The sequence below is a fragment of the Festucalex cinctus genome, chromosome 6 (assembly GCF_051991245.1).
Source record: "Festucalex cinctus isolate MCC-2025b chromosome 6, RoL_Fcin_1.0, whole genome shotgun sequence".
NCBI classification, from domain to species: domain Eukaryota; kingdom Metazoa; phylum Chordata; class Actinopteri; order Syngnathiformes; family Syngnathidae; genus Festucalex; species Festucalex cinctus.
In genome coordinates, this window is record NC_135416.1 from 28333444 (window position 1) to 28354172 (window position 20729).

The 20729-nt window shown below is 43.0% G+C and overlaps 2 protein-coding genes and 2 long non-coding RNA genes across 6 annotated transcripts in view; 2 read left to right on the forward strand and 2 right to left on the reverse strand.

The window, feature by feature from the left end:
- trim25 (tripartite motif containing 25) overlaps positions 1 to 19589 on the reverse strand; it is a 64715-nt gene extending 45126 nt beyond the window's left edge. The window contains exons 1-2 of one of the 2 annotated variants that reach the window (XM_077525218.1): positions 18502 to 19588; positions 15132 to 15227 (exon numbers count right to left, since the gene is read on the reverse strand). In XM_077525218.1, coding sequence (XP_077381344.1) covers positions 15132 to 15227; positions 18502 to 19104 — 699 coding nt within the window. In that variant the 5' untranslated portion in view covers positions 19105 to 19588. Of the gene's footprint in view, positions 1 to 15131; positions 15228 to 18501 lie in introns of both variants that reach the window. The other variant, XM_077525219.1, reaches the window with a different exon arrangement.
- Positions 771 to 14082, reverse strand: LOC144020285 (uncharacterized). The gene is made up of 4 exons (XM_077523598.1): positions 14079 to 14082; positions 5689 to 9318; positions 5511 to 5612; positions 771 to 5426 (listed from the first exon to the last, which is right to left on the reverse strand). Exons 1-2 carry the CDS (start codon positions 14080 to 14082, stop codon positions 8336 to 8338), a joined length of 987 nt encoding a protein of 328 aa, XP_077379724.1. The 3' UTR covers positions 771 to 5426; positions 5511 to 5612; positions 5689 to 8335.
- Positions 16108 to 17378, forward strand: LOC144021159 (uncharacterized). Of its 2 annotated transcripts, XR_013284063.1 has the most exons (4): positions 16108 to 16689; positions 16830 to 16876; positions 16964 to 17069; positions 17153 to 17378. It is a non-coding gene; the product is annotated as an uncharacterized LOC144021159 (long non-coding RNA). The 2 variants fall into 2 exon arrangements; XR_013284062.1 differs by having other exon boundaries at positions 16689 to 16876.
- On the forward strand, positions 19550 to 20095 carry LOC144021160 (uncharacterized). Its single transcript, XR_013284064.1, has 2 exons — positions 19550 to 19593; positions 19821 to 20095. It is a non-coding gene; the product is annotated as an uncharacterized LOC144021160 (long non-coding RNA).
- Positions 20096 to 20729: the final 634 nt, after the last annotated feature.

Sequence of the window (20729 nt, forward strand, 5' to 3'; positions counted from 1 at the left end):
CGCCTAAAAGACTTCCGAGGACAGGGGCGAATGCCCCCAACAAGGGTAAGATAAAACCACCCTTTTGAATCAAGACCGCACGTTTTTTCTTCAGACTTTTTTTCTTTTCGGCCAATTCTCTGATCACCTTCTTTTGCTTTTTTAGCCTCTTATACTGCGAAGGACTCAGCGGTATGTGACCTTTTAAGAGATTTAGAGCAATCTCGCAGAGAGCTTTCACCAAGCTAGCGGGACCGCGCAAAAGTATGTCTTTACGTTTCTTGGGCTTGGCGTGAAACAAAGTTTTGAGCAGCGGAGCATTTCTTTTTAAAAGCTTCGACATCTTATTAAGTCTTGGGTATGTAGACGGTAGGCCACTGATGAGCTAGTAAGCCCGTCCTCAGTCTATATTGATCTGGACATGTCGGGGTTAAATCCACTAATAAATACCCGTGAGCGTCTTTGGTAGCGTCTTCAAAGCTTTCCAAAAAATACTTTTTCTTTGAGGGAAATATCTGATTAGCCAAAACACTCGTTTGTAATTTATCACGCGGGTTTTTAAACAACACCATATAATTACTGTTGAGGCTGATTGTCCGGCTGTATTTACCTTGATGAAAAATGTTCTGCGTTAACATGATGACACTCATATTCCTATGATGTCTATATTGGGTAAAAATTCTTACCACCTCAGGGTGGTCCGACGCCTGAAAGATGACGTCGTCCAGAATAACCAAATGACTTTGACGCGCTGGAAACAAACTTTCATCCTCAAAAGAATCAGGGAGACCTTTCACAAAGTTAATATTTTTATTCAGCTTTTGAAGTTCCTCGTACAGAGGTTGAAAAGAAGTGTAGATCCATACAACATTGTCAGGAAGACTTTTCATAACATGGTTACAATTTTCCAAGATACTTTTTACAAAATATGTTTTTCCACACCCGCTTGGTCCAGATATTAAACAAGAAAAGGGGGGTTGAAGCCTCGGATCAAAATCAACTTGATTTAACTCCATTTCACAAAACACACTAATAACCGAAAGGCAGGGTGCGTCCGTGGGGGATAAGACGTCTCTTGTCATATACTACCCTGAACTTTTTCATGAATGACATGTTTTTTAGGTGAAAACCCTTTTTGTTACGCACGATAGTGTGTTGAGGCGTTTCAATCGTTCTGGTTTGTGTGCCTGATGAGTCAATGTACCCTTCGACTAAATTCTTGATGCTGTCAAAATTGACGCGTTTGCAAGTGTCATGGGTCTGTGTGATACCTTTTACCTTCATTACCGTTTTCATGCTGTTCCTAGTTTGGTAGGCGTAACTTTTAGGACCCGCTGAAACAAACTCCTGAATGCTATCTCCTCCCAACTCGTCAGTCAAATCCCCCAAATAGTCACCTAATTCCAAAGGACTTTCGCCGTCTTTGACTACATAGACGAGGCTGTCCGTGTCGGTGTACAAAACACTCGTCTGCAGTCGCTCCAAATATGCGTACATTTTTAGACGTGCATAAGCCGTGGTCATGCATGCTGCAAAGATGTTAGCGGCTTTGGAGGGGGGGACGTTGCAACGTCGGTGGTAGCTGTACTGCACGATCGACCTTTGATCGTTGAGGAAGTGAAAGGCTTTGATCTCGTACACCCCCGAAAATAACAATTCAAAGAAGCGTTCTGTGCTGCTTACAATCTCTGTTTTATCCAAATTATCACGCTGTCCCAATTTGCCCCAAAAGTTGTTGAGGCATAATTTAGACACCTGCCTCTTACCCGCATTCACATTTATTTTTGAGGGGTCTAGTCTAATACCTTGGTGAGTCTCATAGTTTTCGATGTACTTTTCCCTACCTGCCTGATCAACGACGTAGGAAGGATACCCCGAGGCCTCTTGCTTCCCTTTAAGGAATGTATCGATGTATGCTTTGAAGACGTCGCTACTCGACGAGTCAAAATGCCACACCTCTGTAATTTGTGATACGGTGTAGCCCAGCTCGAGAGCCTTGTTGAATTCAGGCGTAACCCAAACACCGGTTAAGGCTCTCTCGTCATCGTTATGCGAACACGAACTTTCTTGATTGTTAAGTTCTACGCACGTGCGACAAAGTGTAAACACCAGTTTACCTCTTGCCGTTTTGTAGGGCAGCAGGGGGAAATAGAGGCCTCGTGGAGGGTTGACTTTAGCTCTGATGAACCCAAAATACTTTTGGGGGTCATCGAAATTGTCGTGAATGATGGTAGGATGTCCTAACGGATAGGCACATGTGCTGTTGACAAAAGGATAAAGCGATGTAACATCGACGTACATTACACGTTCACCGGGGGCAGCCGTATAACGTAACACGAAGGCATTCGTTCTCCCTCCAAAAAGAGCTTTACGTGGTATAAGAGGCTCAGGGAATTTTGAATTGCGCAAGAACTCTCTTACATCCGGATTGGACTTTTTTAACCGCAGCCACTCATGCTCCCACATCAACACAAGCTGTACACCGTGCTTGACTTTTAGATCCTGTATTTTCTTTTTAACCCTGTCAAACTTTTCTTGAAACGGTCGTTTACTCATAGGACACTTTTGAGTAGGATCGTAACATTCACGGCATCCGTGATAGAAACATCCGAGATATTCCCATACATATTTTACGCCGTCTATCAAAGCGTACCCGTCTACATAGTACTGCCCGATCTTGACCTCCCCCTTGTTTAAGGCGTGAATAATAGGTATTTTTTGGCTGTGCGCCACCCACATTAGGTATTGGATCGAGTCGCGTGAGAATGATTTGGATTGTTGTATGTAATTATCGGTCGGCGTAATAGCCAATGTTTTAGGTGTTAGGAAATTGTTCCGGAACACCTTCATGCAGGAGGAGGCGATAGTTACAGAATTGAACGGGTCTGTACCAGTCGCATTAAGAAACTCCTCTCTAAATTTCTCGCAAGCTGTCACCAAAATATTCACATCATTTCTGCAGTACATTAGAGCTTCCTGAACAAAATTGAAGGTTCCCTTACACGCTACCTCGTACCATTCAAAAAACTTTGTACGATGGACCGTCGACATACGCTCTACCCCATAATATTTTGGATCAGGGTAGGGACCGATGTAATTTAAATGGTCTAGAGAGCTAAAGCCATGGGGGAAATACCCTTTAGTTTGATCGATGAAACCTAGAGCTTTAGGCAAGGAGCCGAGGGGCATCGTGAGGAAGGACAAGGAGTCGATGTACCCCAGTTTGTAGTCCGTATCTGAGAAACAAATGACTTTGCTCCCTTGCATAATGACGCTGACATTAACCCCCATGTCTACCATTTTGTTTAGAATGATGTAAGCGTCAAAACCTTTGGCGTTGTGAGCGATTAGTTTAGACTGTTCAAAACGAGGGTTCCTGACATAATCAAGAAATTGTTCGACGCAATCAAGACCCAACCAATGTTTTTCCACCCCCTTTGTCGATTTGGTACACACTAGGTAGGGTTTGTGTTTACCGTCAGCACCTACGAATGTTTCAAAATCGTAGTAAATTATTTGTTTACAAGGCGCTTCCGGTTTTAGAGGCTGCATGTAACACAGATGAGGGTTTCCTCTCGCCTCATCACCGCCCTTAGGTAGAACCTCTCCACATACTGTGCATTTGGCTTGAGGGCATTTATGTTTAACATTCTCCCCCTGTGATTTGACGTAATATTCCACACTGCATTCGCTACATTTTTTGTATTGCTCATAGTTGCTAGTCTCGGATTTTGAGGTCTGTCTGCGTTCTTTGTGTTTAACGAAGCAACTCTCGTTCTGACATATTTTGTTACAATCGTTACAATGAATGGCTTTGAACGGTTGTTGTTTGCAGGTAGGGTCGAGACAGATGTGACAATGCCCCTCACAACTATGTTGTTCTTGGTTTTTATGCCCTTTGTAACATTGACTGCAAAAGTAGGATTTCCCTATGAACTCCTTAACCGATTTTATTCCATAATAGTGTCCGTCTAATAGCAGTAAGAACACTGAGTCCTCTGATTTGGGGTATTGAGTCTCAAAAAAAGACAGGGGGCGTTCGCAATCCGCTCTATAAGCTATAACGATTTTGCGTTTCACAAGCGTTTCAAATTTGTGTACGTCCCTCAGACTAACGGCAGTCTCACAAGTCAACCCCACGCTTTGCTGTAAATAACGAGCCCTCTGTGTAGCCTGATCAACAGTCAACGATCCGTCAAGCAGGTATGCTAACGATCTAGCAAAGCATAATTTATCATTTTTGTCATACGTTATGTACAAACATCTCTTCTTCTTTTGAACCATTTCATCATTTGTAGTCAAAATTAGTTTGCGTTTGGCACCTCCTCCGCCATTAACATCAAATACAATCTGTACAACAAGTTCTAGACTATTGTCGGCCAGTACCTCTGTATTAGATTGTGCGATGCGATCTAGCAAATTATGGACTGCGTCAGTTACGTCATTCGGGTCATTAACAGCATCTAGGTAACAGTGCTCCCTCACATTTTCACCCACTATTTCTGCTTGGACTATATCACCGCGACTAGTCGATCTGATTACCTCCTGCACAGCTTCATTCAAATTATTGCCAATGTTTGTGTAGAAGGCTACAAAATCAAGGGGGTCTTCGGGTCTCGTTGTATTTAGACGTCGTCTTATCTCCAAGTTGTTAAAATTCGGACGCCTAACTTGTCCCCCCACCTGTCTGTTTGTGTCTGAAGATTGTTGCAAGGTGGATTGTGTACTGGGGGTTGGTGCTGGGGGATGTTCTGCTTGAATGTGTCGATGTACCCGAGACTGTTGTTGGAGGTCTTGTCTAGCTGGTGTACTACTACCACCAGCTTCTGTCTGTTGCGTTTGATTGTGCGTGTATGGTTGGTATTGAAAGTTTTGTGTATTTGACACAAGTGTCTGCTGGCAATGTGTACTGCTGCTACCTTCTGCATATTGCATTTGATTGCGTGGGTGTGGCTGGGAATGTTGTGAAAATTATACAGAGGATTGCTGTTGGTCATTTCTATGTATGTCTGGTTCAAGTATGTCCTCAACGGCTTCGTCGTTTGAAGATGACTGGTTAAGACGTGCAAGAGCCCTCTCTAAAGGATTAAAGAAATCAAAATCCTCAATGTGTCTTATAGCCACAAACGGATCGCCATCATCGCCGCCGATTTCATCAGGCATTTGAAAAGGCTCGATTTGCATAGAGATCTCATCGTTTAAGGCATTTACAATTTCAGCCAAACCTTGACCTACATTATCTAAATCCATGTCACCCCCCTCAGAGTTTTCCATTTCAGATTCGCTTTCAATCGGTGGAAACCCGACGAATTCACCTTCCTCTTCGGCCCTCACGTTTTCACGCCTTAATATCTCTTCTTCTTCTTCTCCTTCTTCTTCTTCGTCAGATATTATTATGACCTCAGGTTGAGCAGTCTCTGGGACCGTCTCGCTCAGTATATCACCACCTATAATCATACAACATTACCGGTTCATTTAAAAAATAGTAATACATAGGTTTTATTTTATTTTAAAAAAAAAAGGAAATTTACCGTTCACTCCTGCAGGTAATTCGTCATCCAATTCTTCCTCATCACTCGTAATTACGAAAATCTCCGGCTGTCTAACCCTCTCGTTCACATCCTCATTCAATTCTGTAAATATCCATTACTAACAGTTAATTTTAAAGCAAGAAAAAGCTCTAAACGTTTCAAAAAAAGAAATACTTACGCCGGATTCCTGTCACAACATCGCCACCTTGTGACGCTGAATAATAATACAGTTGAATTTCATCCAACAACGCTTCTAATTCTGTAAAAATTCAAATTTAAAATAAGAAATACGAACTCATTCACTCATTCAAAAAAAAATAAAATAAAAAAAAAACTCTCCTAACTCTATAAAATTAAAATAAAAGTAAAACAAAAAATACATATTAATACAGACTTATTCCAAAATCTCTCATAACTTAAAAATAAAATAAACGCTATAAGTATAAAAATAAAGTCATGCATCATTCCATTAAATAAATAAATCACTCACTAAGATGCTTGCTTTTCCAGAAGCTTCATTAAGATGTAGGGTTTTTTTATTTCATAGCAAAAACATTAATAGAAGTGAATATAAGTGCCACATTTGTATGAGTATATATACATATATAGATAATATCAAGAGTTAATTACCTGGATTCATCTTGGAAGCTCAGAGCCGATACCTCTTGAGAATTTTTCAGAGAAGTGAGTGTGGCATTGCGAAGGCCTCATATTTATACATAGAGGAGGGTGTGCAAAACGCAATTTAAAATCCATAAATTTCTATTAGACTCTCAGAAATGACCCTCACAATTAGCTGCGTGTCCGTTCTTCTTCAGCCTAATTTAATTTTATGACCAGTACCCCTCTGTTCTAACAGGGGTAAGGATACTGATACCGCTAATGACCTGCTCACCATTTTCCTTTTGTAAAATTGATACTGATATAAATGTAACCGCCAGAGTACATGCTTGTTTTTGAAATATATTTTAGGAAGCGTTGTCTTTCAAACTAACAACATTATAGCCACCGTCTAACCTCACACTTCTTCAGCCCCCCGTCTGTCCTCACACTTCTTTGACCCTCATGCAGCCATAGGCCTAGCGCGCACACACACACACACACACAAGCACAGACATACATTTGACCTCCCCATGAATCTTTGACTGCATATGCTTCCCCCTACTCACAGAAATATTGAACAAAAATGTCAGATAGTAACTATATCAGTAAGGGGAAATTATATAGTTTTATCCGTTTATTTTCAGATTCAACCCCAGCAGTCACGAACGACTCTTACAACATTTTTACATATAATGTATAACTTCATGTTTTTTAATTTCATAATACCAACCACCGTATCACAGTTTAACCTTACCTTATACTTCTTGTTTTACAACCTCTAAAAATACAATCTTTGAGCCGTGTTTGCGCATACTTTTCCCCCTTCACCATAATAGAAATGGCTAGTACTTTTCCCCCGGCGGTTTTACCCATACTAAACCACTCCCTCCGATCACGTCATTCAATCTCATTATTATTCATTATTCACTCAATCTAGGGGGGCGTGCACCGGATCCGGAAGTTAACCAAACAATTAGCATTTGAACCCGGGTCAGCCATGATATCTGCAAAAACAGGTAGGAACACCACCTACACATCATCCATCTTCATTAAGGGGTCATTAATCTTCATTAAATGACATCAGGAAGTCATTAAGGGTCATTCATCTTCATTATATAACACCTGGAAGTCATTAAAGGTCATTCATCTTCATTAAACGACATCCGGAAGTCATTAAAGGTCATTCATCTTCATTATACGACATCCGGAAGTCATTAAAGGTCATTCATCCTCATTAAACGACATCCGGAAGTCATTAAAGGTCATTACCCCTCATTAAATGACATCTGGAAGTCATTAAAGGTCATTAACCCTCATTATATGACATCTGGAAGTCATTAAAGGTCATTAATCTTCATTAAATGACAAAATGACATCAGGAAGTCATTAAGGGTCATTAATCTTCATTAAATGACATCAGGAAGTCATTAGGGGTCATTAATCTTCATTAAATGACATGAGGAAGTCATTAAGGGTCATTAACCCTCATTAAATGACATCAGGAAGTCATTAAAGGTCATTAACCCTCATTATATGACATCTGGAAGTCATTAAAGGGTCATTAATCTTCATTAGGGAGGGGTCATGACCCATACATGACCCCCCTAATCTAATTAAGAATGTCATCCATCAAATTTTGACAGAAGCGGCCTTGTAATATTCGGTGAGATCTCGACGTCGACCGGCACCCGCCGGTCGACTGTCAAATGCCGTCAGCCTGTTGACCTCCCCCACCCTCTCCACGTAGGTTCCGCCTTCTTGTCCGGTCTCCCTTCTTCCTCTGTCTCCCACTCACCCGTTTCTTATGGTTTGTCCAATAGTGTATCTTGTCCCGCTGTTTTGTTCCGACAAGCCTTAGTTGACCCCGATTTTACTATTCTAGAGAATTTGTTAAGCAACCTCACCGGTTCTGATTCTGACGCTGGGTAAGATAGTTACTTTAACGACCCCTCCTTTCACACATCTCCTAGTACGTCACAATGTTCACCCTCTCGCTCTTTTGTAGACCCCGAAAACATTGACTTCCCTGCGGCTGTTTTTTTTTTTAATGCAAGAATTTTTTTTTTTTCTTTTTGTTTTCCGATCATCAGTGTTCCACTCCTCATTCCTTTTCGTCCTACGTTATAGCTCATAGTTCTGTTTCCCATCCACCACTGTCACATCGGTTAGAACCTGCCCCCACACTTAGTCCCTCTAACCTTGTTCACTCGAGCCACGTTCCGTCAGTCTCTGTATCCTCGGTCCCTAGTGTGTCTTGTATTCCCCAATCCCTTGTTCGACAGGTCCAGCCCCAGGACAAAGGAGGCAAAGAATGAGGCAGAGGCGACCCAAGCCGCAGCCCTAGGCCGCCACGCCTGTGCCGCTGCCGCCGCAGCCCCTGGCCGCCTTGCCTGTGCCGCTGCCGCCGCCTCGCCTGTGCCGCTGCAGCCCCTGGCCGCCTCGCCTGTGCCGCTGCCGCCGCAGCCCCTGGCCGCCTCGCCTGTGCCGCTGCCGCCGCTTCGCCTGTACGGCGGCCTCAGCGTCTTGGCCCTGTCCCGTTTCCACAGCGGCCTCAGCCTCTTGTCCCCGTCCTGGCTCCACGGCGGCCTCAACCTCTTGTCCCCGTCCCGGGTCCAGCGACGCATGGAATGTGGCCGCCACCTCCAGCTCCTCGTCCGGCGGCGTATGGCCTGCGGCCGCCACCTCCTGCTCCTCGTCCGGCGGCGCAAGCCCTGCGGCCGCCACCTCCTCGTCCGGCGCTCCTCGTCCGGCGGCACACGCCCTGCGGCTGCCACCTCCTGCTCCTCGTCCGGCGGCGCCCGGCCAGCGGCCGCCTTCTCCAGCCCCAGTTGCGGCGGTGCCCGGCCAGCGGCCGCCTTCTCCAGCCCCAGTTGTGCCAGCGCCCGACCAGCGGCCGCCGCCTCCTGCTCCTCGCCCGGCGCCACACACCCTGATGCCGCCACCTCCTGCTCATCGCCCGGCGGCGCAAGCCCTGCGGCCGCCACCTCCTCGTCCGGCGCTCCTCGTCCGGCGGCACACGCCCTGCGGCTGCCACCTCCTGCTCCTCGTCCGGCGGCGCCCGGCCAGCGGCCGCCTTCTCCAGCCCCAGTTCCGGCGGCGCCCGGCCAGCGGCCGCCTTCTCCAGCCCCAGTTGTGCCAGCGCCCGACCAGCGGCCGCCGCCTCCTGCTCCTCGCCCGGCGCCACACACCCTGATGCCGCCACCTCCTGCTCATCGCCCGGCGGCGCACACTCTGTCGCCGCCGCCTCTGCTCCTCGTTGGGAGTCCTCCTGAACGGCCCCGCTGGGCCCTCCTCGTTATTTATTCAAAATAAGTTATGTATATGATCCTAACTAAAACAAATTAAAAGCCAATCAAAATGTTTTCAAGAAAGGGAGAGAGTTTTCGTAGCTACATGTTACTTATTTCCATATACAGTACACAACCAAAAAGATAATGAAAAACTAAAAAAAAAAAAATATTTTCAACTAGAGCTGCGAGCAGCTATAAAGGGCCCTCGCAGCCCGGGCCACGTTGGGGTACTTGCACGTTGGGGTACTGGCACATTGGAAGCAGAATTTCTTTGACAATGACATGATAAACCTTTATATTTGGAATTTTTTTTTTTTTTTTTTTGCCAGGTGTGATGAGTGTGTCAAGCTCAATGGGTTTTGGTGATTATTAAGATCTGCAAAAATCAGCGACTTTTTTTATTTATTTTTTTATTTTAAGGGAATGAGTTGCCCTGATTGGTATTTTTTGCAAAAGTACATATAGACATCATCGCTCGTACTCATTGCACAATGTTGCTTTTATTATCCATTTAGGCGATCAAAAAAAATATGAAACTAAATAAAAACTAAATGTTTGGATCGGTCTGATGCCAGTGAACATTGTGAGTGGTAGAAAGTAAAAGAATATTCATAAATGACTTGGTTATCACACTTAGAATGTGTTTATAATTTTTGTAAAAATACCGTAAGTGGGGCATTCTTTTTTTTTTTTTTTAAATGGCTCAAGGACTAGGTGGTGCTGTATTTATAACTCAATTTTGTCATAGAGAACCCTTCAGGCCTTGACTATAAATATACATTTCAAGTATGGGATTTTTTGGAGCATGTACCTGGGAGTTATTAAGCATATCCTTCATTTACAAAATTGCTTTTAATGTCCATAGAGGCTATCAAAAATAAATATGTATGTTTGGGTAGGTCTGATGCCAGTGAACATTTTGAGTGGTGGAAAGTAGAAGAATATTCATAAATGACTTAGTTATCACACTTCGAATGAGTTTACATTTTTTTGTAAAAATACCTTAAGTGGGGTATTTTTTTTGTTATGCCTCAAGAGCTCGGTGGCACTGCATATATAACTGAATATTGTCATAGAGATACCTTCAGGCCTTGACTATAAACATACATGTCAAGTTTGGGATTTTTTGGAGCATTTACCGGGGAGTTATTAACTCATTCACTCCCAGCCATTTTCACAGAAGCAATCCCATTCGCTCCCGGCCGTTTTACTAGATTTTGACTGATTTTGCAAGGCCCACAAATTATTGTTTTCTATTGCTATAAAAGCATGAATCTATCAAATGAAAGATTAAAGTCTCTTCTTTCATCAGGAAAAAAAAGTATGTTTCTATCTGTTTCAGTTTTGCAGAAATTAGCATTAGAAGAAAGCTAAATTTCATCAGTTTTCATAAATCAATTTAAAATTGTAATTGAGCTATTTTTCTAGATGGCCCTGGTTGATCTCCTTTGCTCTGCTGCCACCAGCTGGCCGTTTGTGTAATAACTACCATTTTTGCAACCGTTCTTTGCAGTTGAGAGGCTGCATCAAAGCCTTATGTTTGCTCTAGCATAAAAAAAAAACAAAAAACGTATAAATACGTCTTTGGGACACTTAAAACATAAAAAACGTATTTACATGTTATTGGGAGCAAATGAGTTAAGCATATCCTTTTTCATTGCGAAACACAAAATTTGATGCTCCGCCCTCATCATATAGTATTCCGAAAAGTCAAGATTTTTCGCACTGTCGTTGGCTCAGGTCTTGTCATGGTCCAAGTCAAGTCTGAAGTCAGTCGGATGAAACGTGTAGGAGAAGTGGACAAAAGTATGCCCCCTGTAAATGTGCTAAAATCGTAAAAAATGGGACATTCAAAAATTCGTAGCTCGCTTCCTGTTCATTTTAGCACATGGGCCCAAGAGACTTTTTTTTGTAGGTCTTGGCTCCCTCATACACCTAAAATTTCCAAAGATCTTGCTTCAACGTACAAGCGCGGCTGCTTAGTTAAAAATTTCTAGGAGGCGCTATTGAGTCATTTTTGTAAAAATAGCACAATACATGATAAAATATTACTCATTTTACCAGGCCAGATGTGTGTGCCAAGTTTCATGAGTTTCTGTGCATGTTTAGACCCTCAAAACTGGCGTTGTTTTTTTGGAAAACAGTGCTTAGCCACGCCCACAGCGTTTCGCGAAAACTCACAAACTTCGTGTTGTGACATCATGAAGGCCGAAACCCTCTTCTGAACAAATATGAGGTAGGTCCAGTTAAAGTGTTTGGAGAAAAACGTAGAAGAAAATTCATAAGAAAAAAAATTGCCACTGGGTGGCGCTATAAGTAAGATGAAATATAAGTTCGTAGAGGTCTTAATGCTGGACTCTCATCAAATGTGCGAAATTTTGAGAAGAATGGATCACATGCGTCAAGTTAAAAGCAACTTTTATTGTCACGAAAAATCTTCAGACTTTGTGGCACCGTAACGGCCAAGCCCTTTGGCGAAAAGTTACAATATTCGGTGTGGGTCATGATCAACATCTTAAGGCTTTTCTGACCAATTTTCAACTGGATCCCTTCAATGAGCTCGGCACAGTAGCTAAAAACGTAAAGTATGACATTTATTGTCACCACTAGGTGGCGCTAAATCTATAACTGAATTTTATTATATAGATGTTTTCAGGCCGTGACTATTAAGTTGCATGAGAAGTTTGAGATTTTTTGGAGCTTGTACATGGGAGTTATTAAGCATTTTGTCTTTCTGGACAAATGAAATTTTAAAGGCAATTTTTGATGCCCCGCCCCTGTCATATAGTATTTCGAATAGTCAAGATATTTTGCCCAGTTGTTGTCTCAGGTCTTGAGATGATACATGCCAAGTTTGAAGTCAATTGGACGAAAAATGTTTACAAAGGGGGAAAAAGCATGACCACAGTGAATGTGCCAAAATGGGCCAAAATTGGACATTCAAAAATTCATAGCTCACTTCCTGTACATTTTAGCAAATGGCTTCCACTGACTTTTTTTGTGCGTCTCTGGGTGCTACACGTGCCTGCCAATTTTCGTAGCTCTTGGTCAAACGGGCCGGGATTGGTTTTTATTTTTCCACGCTAGGGGGCGCTATAGAGTCGCATTGTTATAACAACTACACAATATCAAATTTTTCACCAGGCCCGAAGAGACTGCAAAGTTTGGTGAGTTTTCGTAAATGTTTAGGCCCTCAAAAATGCGATCATTTACGAAGAAGAAGAAGAAGAATTCTTACATAAACAAGAGGGACCTCGCAGCGGTCGCTGCTCAGGCCCTAATAATTCTTACAAAAACAAGAGGGACCTCGCAGCGGTCGCTGCTCGGGTCCTAATAATAATAATTTTTACAAAAACAATAGGGACCTCGCAGCAGTCGCTGCTCAGGCCCTAAAAATTTTTACAAAAACAATAGGGACCTCGCAGCAGTCGCTGCTTGGGCCCTAATAACTATATGTTACGAAGTATAACTATAGTATGTCCGCTAAATAGCCCACTCTTAATTGTCAGGTGCATCAAAGGACCAGTCCTCCATTCTTTCCACAATGGCACAGAGCTGTCTCCCAAATTCCCAAATAGGCCAAATGAGGCTTGCATTGGCATGAAAATCAAGATGAACCAGTTTTTACAGTTGAGCACAGCTGCACCGTCTATGAAGACAGGGACCATATTTTATTTTTAAGTCAATAGCCGTACCAATGACCTCCAAACCTGACGGATCTCATGACTGCAGTTAGGTCTGTCATGTGATTACACTTGCGTAGACCACACCAAAATAGCAGATTTATCATTTGTTGGAAACCAGTAAAATTGGTGAGTGATTTATGTGGTTTTGTAGGAATTTGCAGTACTTGTCATATTATGATTTGGAATTTTTAAATTATATAACTTTAGATCAGTGGTGTCCAAACTCGGTCCTTGGGGGCCGGAGTCCTGCAGATTTTGGATGTTCTCCTTCTCCAACACACCTGAAGCTCATCAGCAAGCTCTGCATAAGCCTGATCATGATCCTTTTCATTGGAAACAGGTGTGTTGGAGCAGGGAAACATCCAAAATCTGCAAGACAAGCAGCCCTCGGCCCTCAAGCAGTCGGACCGAGTTTGGACTCTACTCTAGAGCGTTTGTCTTCAAAAGGCATATTCTACACCCTTTAGGGGCTCGACACACGGTAGGCGACAAGCAAAAGCGAATTACATATCGCGTCGCCTCCCACGTCAAACTGGACACACGGGAGGCGACGAGGTACTTGTCGCCACACATGGAAGCGACAAGCAGTTGCGACCGCGGCAGCGAATGACGTCACCCTCTAGCGCAGCTTGTTGACAACAGATTTGATTGGCTATTAAATTGGAGGGAATCATTGTAAAACGCACGTTCCACTACATAGTTCGAGGATGAAGATTCACAATATATTACTGGAATTAACTGAACTATTGTTCCTAAGAGTCCTGTCCACGTCACAGAAATCATTGTGTGAAGTATCATATAAAACTGGATGGTCGGACACTGCTAAAATTAGATCCTCCCATTTTGCCGTGTATCGCACTGTCTAGCATGCCCTGCGTTCATTGGCTTGTCAATGAAATCGCTGATTAGTTGAAGCCTCAGCGACAGCCTCGGCGACGCGACAAAAGTTGAACATGTTTTAATTTTCTAGTCTCACGACGCGGACCTACGCATGCACGTCTACGTGTACGTGCACGATTTTTCACATGCACGAATGTCGCGTGTCGCCGAGGGAGAGGGAGGAAGGCGATTTTCGCCTTGCTTCCATAGGAAATGAATGGAGAGCGAGCGACGTCGCCTCCCGTGTGTCGAGTCCCTTACCCCGGGTTTTCACCGGTTGCGGTTGCGGTGCGGTTGCAGTGCGGTCCGGCGACGCAAGCAATTAGATTCCATTCATTCGAATGGTGCAGTTTACACCGCTTGCGGGTGCGTTGCGTGTCGACTGCGGAAGGCCTGCGGCGTGCCGCAAGCCTTCCGCAAGGATAGACTATTTTCTATTTTTGCCGGACGCCGCAGCGGTAGGCCTCCGGCAAATGGCAAGCTAGCACAAAACACATCGAGCGGGACAGGAAGACCGAGGCAGTTTCAAAATAAATTTCCGGTTACCTTTCAGAATAAAACACTCGCCAGCTCCTATTTCGCAAGTTTTTCAGCAAAACGTGACGTGGGCGTCGCCGGGCCATGTGCTCATTCACGGTTTAGACACCAGCGAACATGGACGAGGAGAGGTTTATATTGGAGGTGGAAAACCACAAAATAATATATGACACGGCACATCCTTTTTATAAGGACTGTAATGTAGTGTGAGTTTGATGTTCGCGATTGCTTGTTGTGCCCGTCTCGCTTGCCGTACTGAGCGGCAGCCGGACGCGGAAGACAGAAATAAAGAGTGGACCCGCACTGACCCGACTCTCGTTATTAAAAGAAGTCCACCTCTCTTTCTGCTTCTCTGTTGAGCAGACTTTCTGTATGTTTTTCGTTGTGAAATGCCACATGATCGCGCGCGCGCGGTCCCGCGACACACGTTGGGAAGTGGGCGGCGACGGAGCTGCCGGACCGCAGCTGTGCGGAGCCGGTGTGGATTGACAAAAAAATTGACCCGTCCGGAGCACGCAGTCAAGACGCACCGCACCGCAACCGCACCGCAACCGCATCCGGTGAAAACCCGGGGTTAGACTGCACACCGTCATGCGCCCGCCCCACATCCGATAAAAGTGTGTTACCTTCAGGGTAAGCTGCATGTCTCTCATTTGAGATATGACGGTCTCATTCTGTTTAATCTTGTTGTCCAAAAACCCCAATTTCTGTCTCAAGTTGGACTGCAAAGACAATAAAAACAGATGCATTTAAATAATCCTGTTTAGTAGGTCACAACAACAATAAAAAAAAGAAAAAAAAGTTTACATTTCATTTGACTCCTGACTCTCTCAGGTGTGTCTTGGTGTGGATTTGGACAAAAAAAAAATTAAAAATACACCCATATGACTCTGAAAAAATGATTCATGGGGTTAGTAAGTAAAGCTTAAAATCTAAGACAAGTCTAAGCTTTCATTAGAGTCCAAGAGCATTCTTGTATGTTGAAGAAGAGAAGCATTTTTTTCCACACAGTTGACCCATATGGGTGCAAAGGTCAAATGTTCATTTGGGGTTGGCCTCTACCTTTCCTACCTTTAGGTAAACATGTGTAAAATGCTCATTTTTTTTGTAGGATTATTGTCAAATTTGAACTGGAACTAGGGTTGACCTCGAGCTTTGATCCTGTAGTGTTTAAAGTCCTAATCAACATTCTAAATTCATTTTCAAGGCAGATTTTGTGAAAAGAAATTAGACGCACATAAAAGTTGCCCTTTTTTTCTGTATTCAAACATCCATAGCTCAGTGACAGGAGCACTTACACAAATTCCGACTGTTTGGGAGAAAAATTCAAAATGTTATCTTCAAAAAGAGACCAAAACTATGCTGGTACTACAAATGGTTCAAGAACAGCTACAAATTTACTTTGGGTGCACCTTTTTTAGGCATTTTGGCCAAAGTTGCCCTGATTATATTAACTCAACTTAACTTCATTCTGAACAGACATTTTTTACCCTGACTTAACTTACAAGTGTATTAAGTTAGGACAACTTAAAAATCCCAGAATCATCCTTTAAAAGCTGAGTCCAAGACAGACGTCACTGGACAGCAGGACAAACACTTTTTATTCTTAACTCTTTGACCGCCATAAACGTTTAAAAACGTTCAGTATAATCCTAGGATTGGCCGCCATAGACGTTAATTGACGTCTACTATGTTTTTTTATGGAAACGGGTGGAGGAAAGCCTTGGGCAGCTGTGCTCCAAGTATCAAGCCGATCGGGTTACTATATGAGTATTCCTGGCCACTAGATGGCTGTGATGAGTCTTTTGGACAAGATCGGGTTGGAGACAACAGTAGAAGAAGAGAGGCTGAGCTAGAGTGTTGAGGGGGAGAGAATGGCTAACTTGGCTAAGGGAGTCAAAAAGGCTACAGATGGCAAGCAGCTCACGCTTGATCCTTATTTTCAAAGCTCAAAAGCATCGACCAGTGATCAAGAGCACAGTGATGACGGGGTTAAGTCATAGTTGAAGCGGTGACGCGGCCGTTTCGACCACGTCCTAAGGCCCCACCGGCTAGCGATGCTAACACCGGAGAAAAGTGGCGCACAACCGAGCACGTCTGCACAGATGATGTTTCATCGGACGATGACGACTACTATGGGTCCGATGCAAGACAGTCTTGAAAAGTCTTCCAAAGAACGTGAAGGTAAGCGCTAACATGCTAAGAGATTGCTCGTAAGATTACTTTCCTAACTTTCTCGGGCGATCTGCTAGCAGCGTGTGTAAATGTGCTGATATACACTAAAACATCTATTACCTATACAAACGTGAATGTATATTTTATAGATCGTGCTCACAGCAACGTCCGACCGCTGGTTCTACGACAAAGAAAGGTAAAAAAAACAAAAACGTTTTCAATACACCGCAACATTAAAAGGAAAGTCTTTCGATAGTATTGCAATTGTATATGTTTCTTTCAGCTCCTCCTCATAGGGCATTCTCCACAGCACTAATAAAATATTTGATGATAAACGTCTTCTATAATTTACAGAATGTGCATCAACCAATACACCCAAGAAAAAAAAGGTAAACATATGCACACACACACACACACACACATTGCATCACACTGCTCTAAAATAATATGATATTGAAATGTATATTTGCAGATCCCAAAGATTCTGGCTGGCTTGAAGTTGATGAATTCGGCTGGCAGCCAACCATCTTCCCCTTTGCTGCAAAACCAGGACCAAGGGATGCTGCAGCAGAGCTGAATTCCCACCTGCCAGCTGACATCCTGGAGCTCTTCATCACGGATGAACTTCTCCAGCACATCGTTCATCATACCAACCTCTACGCAAATCAGTCCATGCAGAAGCAGACTGACAAAAACTGTTGCGCACGTGTAAATAGTTTGCAGAGTTTTCCAAATTGTTTGTTCGGATTGCTACTGTTGCATGTAAATAAACTGTTATTTTGCAATCAAAAAACATTTTTTATTGTTGGGGTAGTGTTTTATAGAAGTTTAGGTGTTTGTAGAATCCCTCATGCAAAAAAAAAAAGTGCCAAATTCACTAGAGTGCATGAAATAACATTGTTTCACAAAAAGCTTGATTTCTCCGTATTTTGGAAGAAAATAGAGGATTTGGGTGAAACGAAGCTGTTTTCTATTGTTGATTACTGAAGATCCGAATAAGGTAGAAACAAACTTTTTTTTAGATGAAAGATGAGACTTTCAATCTTTCATTTGGTAGTATCCGCGTTTCCATAGTCCTAACACAACATTTTCTGTGGCGCTTGAAAGATCGGTAAAATTCTGTAAATGAGCTGGCAGTGTGGGGTTACCTTTTCCGAAAATGGCTGGCAGTCAAAGAGTTAATAAACATGAAGATGGGAAATGTGACCTTTGTAATGACGTGAAGTCAATAAAAATGGAATGTAAAAAAAAAAAAAAAAAAAAAAAAAAAAAAAAAAGTGTACTTTAAACTGAACCATAATGAAGAGATGAGTTGTGTTTGATCGTGTGTGATATACAATCATTAGATATTTTTAATTTAAATTTGAGGACAACTGGACTGTATATGAGAATTTACAATTTGGGACAACATTGATAGCTGATTTGCGCTCAAAAGTGAAGACACGCTCATTTTAGCAAGGGTGGACAAACTTGGTCCTGCAGGTTTTGGATGTTTCCCTTCTCCAAAACAGCTCGTATATGATCAACTCATCAGCAAGCTCTGCATACGTCTGATAAAAATCCTGTTAATTGGAATCACTTTGTGTTGGAACAGGGAAACCTCCAAAACCTGCAGGACTCTGGCCCTCGAGGACCGAGCTTTGCTTCTTTATTTTTTAAACTCAAAAGGAGTAGTGTCTCTGTTTTGGGTAGAAATGAGCACATAGAAAAAAAAATGGGAAAAAGAATACTTACACTAAATATAATTGTGAAATCTTGAAAAAAAATTAAATAAAATTTTTGTGCACATGTTGAATGTTCTCCATTTTAGTTTCAACATACCTCTTGCTTGGTCCTCTGCTGCTCCGGTGGGATAAAGTCGCAGGTTTTGTGTACTTGCTGGAGGCAGAGGGTGCATATGAGACGCTCGTGCTGGGTGCAGAAGAGCTCCATGAGCTTGTGGTGGTCCGGGCAGATGCGCTCCAGCACGTCGCCGACGGGCTCGGTCAGCTGGTGTACGCGGAACACCGGGTTGTCGCGGTGCGGCCGCAGGTGCTCGGGGCAATAGGAGGCCATGCAAGTGAGGCACGTCTTAACTGCCTCCGCCATCATACATGTATCACAGCGTATAGCTGCACCTGTGACCGTTGCGCCCTCCGCCATTTCGGACACGGACACGTCTGCCTCGCTCTTCGACCGCACTTTAAAGGTCTCGACCACGGCGCTGAGGACCGTATTTTTCTTCAGTTCCGGCTTGGTGCTGTAGTTGGTCCGACATTGCGGACAGGTGTAGGTTTCTTTCCAAGTGGCGAGAAGGCAGTCCTGGCAGAAGTTGTGGCCGCAAGGGATGGTCACCGGAGAGTCAAAAGTACACAGGCAGATACTGCAGGTCAGCTCGTCACCAAGGCTGAGCAGGGAGCCTTCACAGCCGGCCACTTTCGCCATGGTGTCGACGCGTCAAATGTGGCCGACGAAGACAAACGAAACTTAATTCCACTTTTCACGAAACGAAAGTGGAGTCACAATGTCACATGACTGTCAGTGTGGCCGATTATGGGCCAAAAGACAAAAGGGGCGCAGTCGCAGCGTAATCACGTATTGGTTCTCGTCTGCTGAACTGTCTTTTACGTAAGATATTTAATAAAGTTTATTATTCTTATTTATTTACTGTTGTCTCCTTTGCCTACTTCAAACGCCCCACAAAAGACTGCATTGTTCTCTTTTTTTTTTTTCTTCACTCACACAAACACGCACACAAACAAACGTAGTCTCCGAGGCGGGGAAGCGAACACGCGCCAACCAGGTGTTCCGACAAACCAGCATACCCGTCGAAGTAGCATACCTCACACATCTGCGCACGCGCTACGCATGCGCAGTAGGCAATTACATCATCACACTGTCGAACTCGTTGGAGCAGCATACCTCGGCTGACAAGTAAGTAAAAGTATGGAATAACTCATTATTTAGAACTGCATTTTACTTCGTTTTGTAATTATTTTATATAGTGAAAGTATTTTATGCAGAGAGTAAGTTTTGTTCTGCAGTTAGCGTCGTGGATCACTGTGCGTTATTATTATGGCACAGTGACAGTTAGATGCTTGTACTAATTCAAAAACAATTTTGGGGCTTCACTAATGTGTGTTTTTTCTTCTTATTTTAAGGTGCAATGTGAATTCTGTCTGCGGTGGACACATGCTGAATGTGCAGAATAACGTTTTTAAGTGTAAAAAAAAAAGCAACTTAAATTGCTGACTTGCTACAGCCATCGTAGTTTGAAATCTTATGAGACGTAGGATGTGTAGTTTTTGTCACTTCATGTTTTTGTACTTTTAGCAAACTGGCAACGTGTATTGTAGTTTGTACATAAAATATGTTTCATAGTCCTCCTGCATCGGTTTTCATTTTGAATTCAACAATAAAGCTCTTTTTTTTCCGAGTCTTCTCAAATGTACCTTTCAAAATTAAGCAATGGTGTTCCAACTGGCAAATTCTCTCACAGCCTGCAAAATCTGTTCAATTAAATCTAGACAATTTTCTGTCATGTAGACAACTATCATACATAATGGGTATCGCTGGAGCCAATATTTTGTTGTTTGATTATAATGTTGCCTTTTACACTAATTAGAAAGACAATTGTGTCACCGAGTGGGCAATTCGCGTGCAAGTCATTATAATGTGCATTCAGCCTCAGTTTGGTGAGGAAACTGTCATCCGCGCCTGCATATGGTTTTTGTTTGATTTATTGACAACAGTTTGTTTTGATAGTTAGCGTCGTGGATCACTGTGCGTTATTATTATGGCACAGTGACAGTTAGATGCTTGTACTAATTCAAAAACAATTTTGGGGCTTCACTAATGTGTGTTTTTTCTTCTTATTTTAAGGTGCAATGTGAATTCTGTCTGCAGTGGACACATGCTGAATGTGCAGAATAACGTTTTTAAGTGTAAAAAAAAAATGCAACTTAAATTGCTGACTTGCTACAGCCATCGTAGTTTGGAATCTTTTGAGACGTAGGATATGTAGTTTTTGTCACTTTATGTTTTTGTACTTTTAGCAAACTGGCAACGTG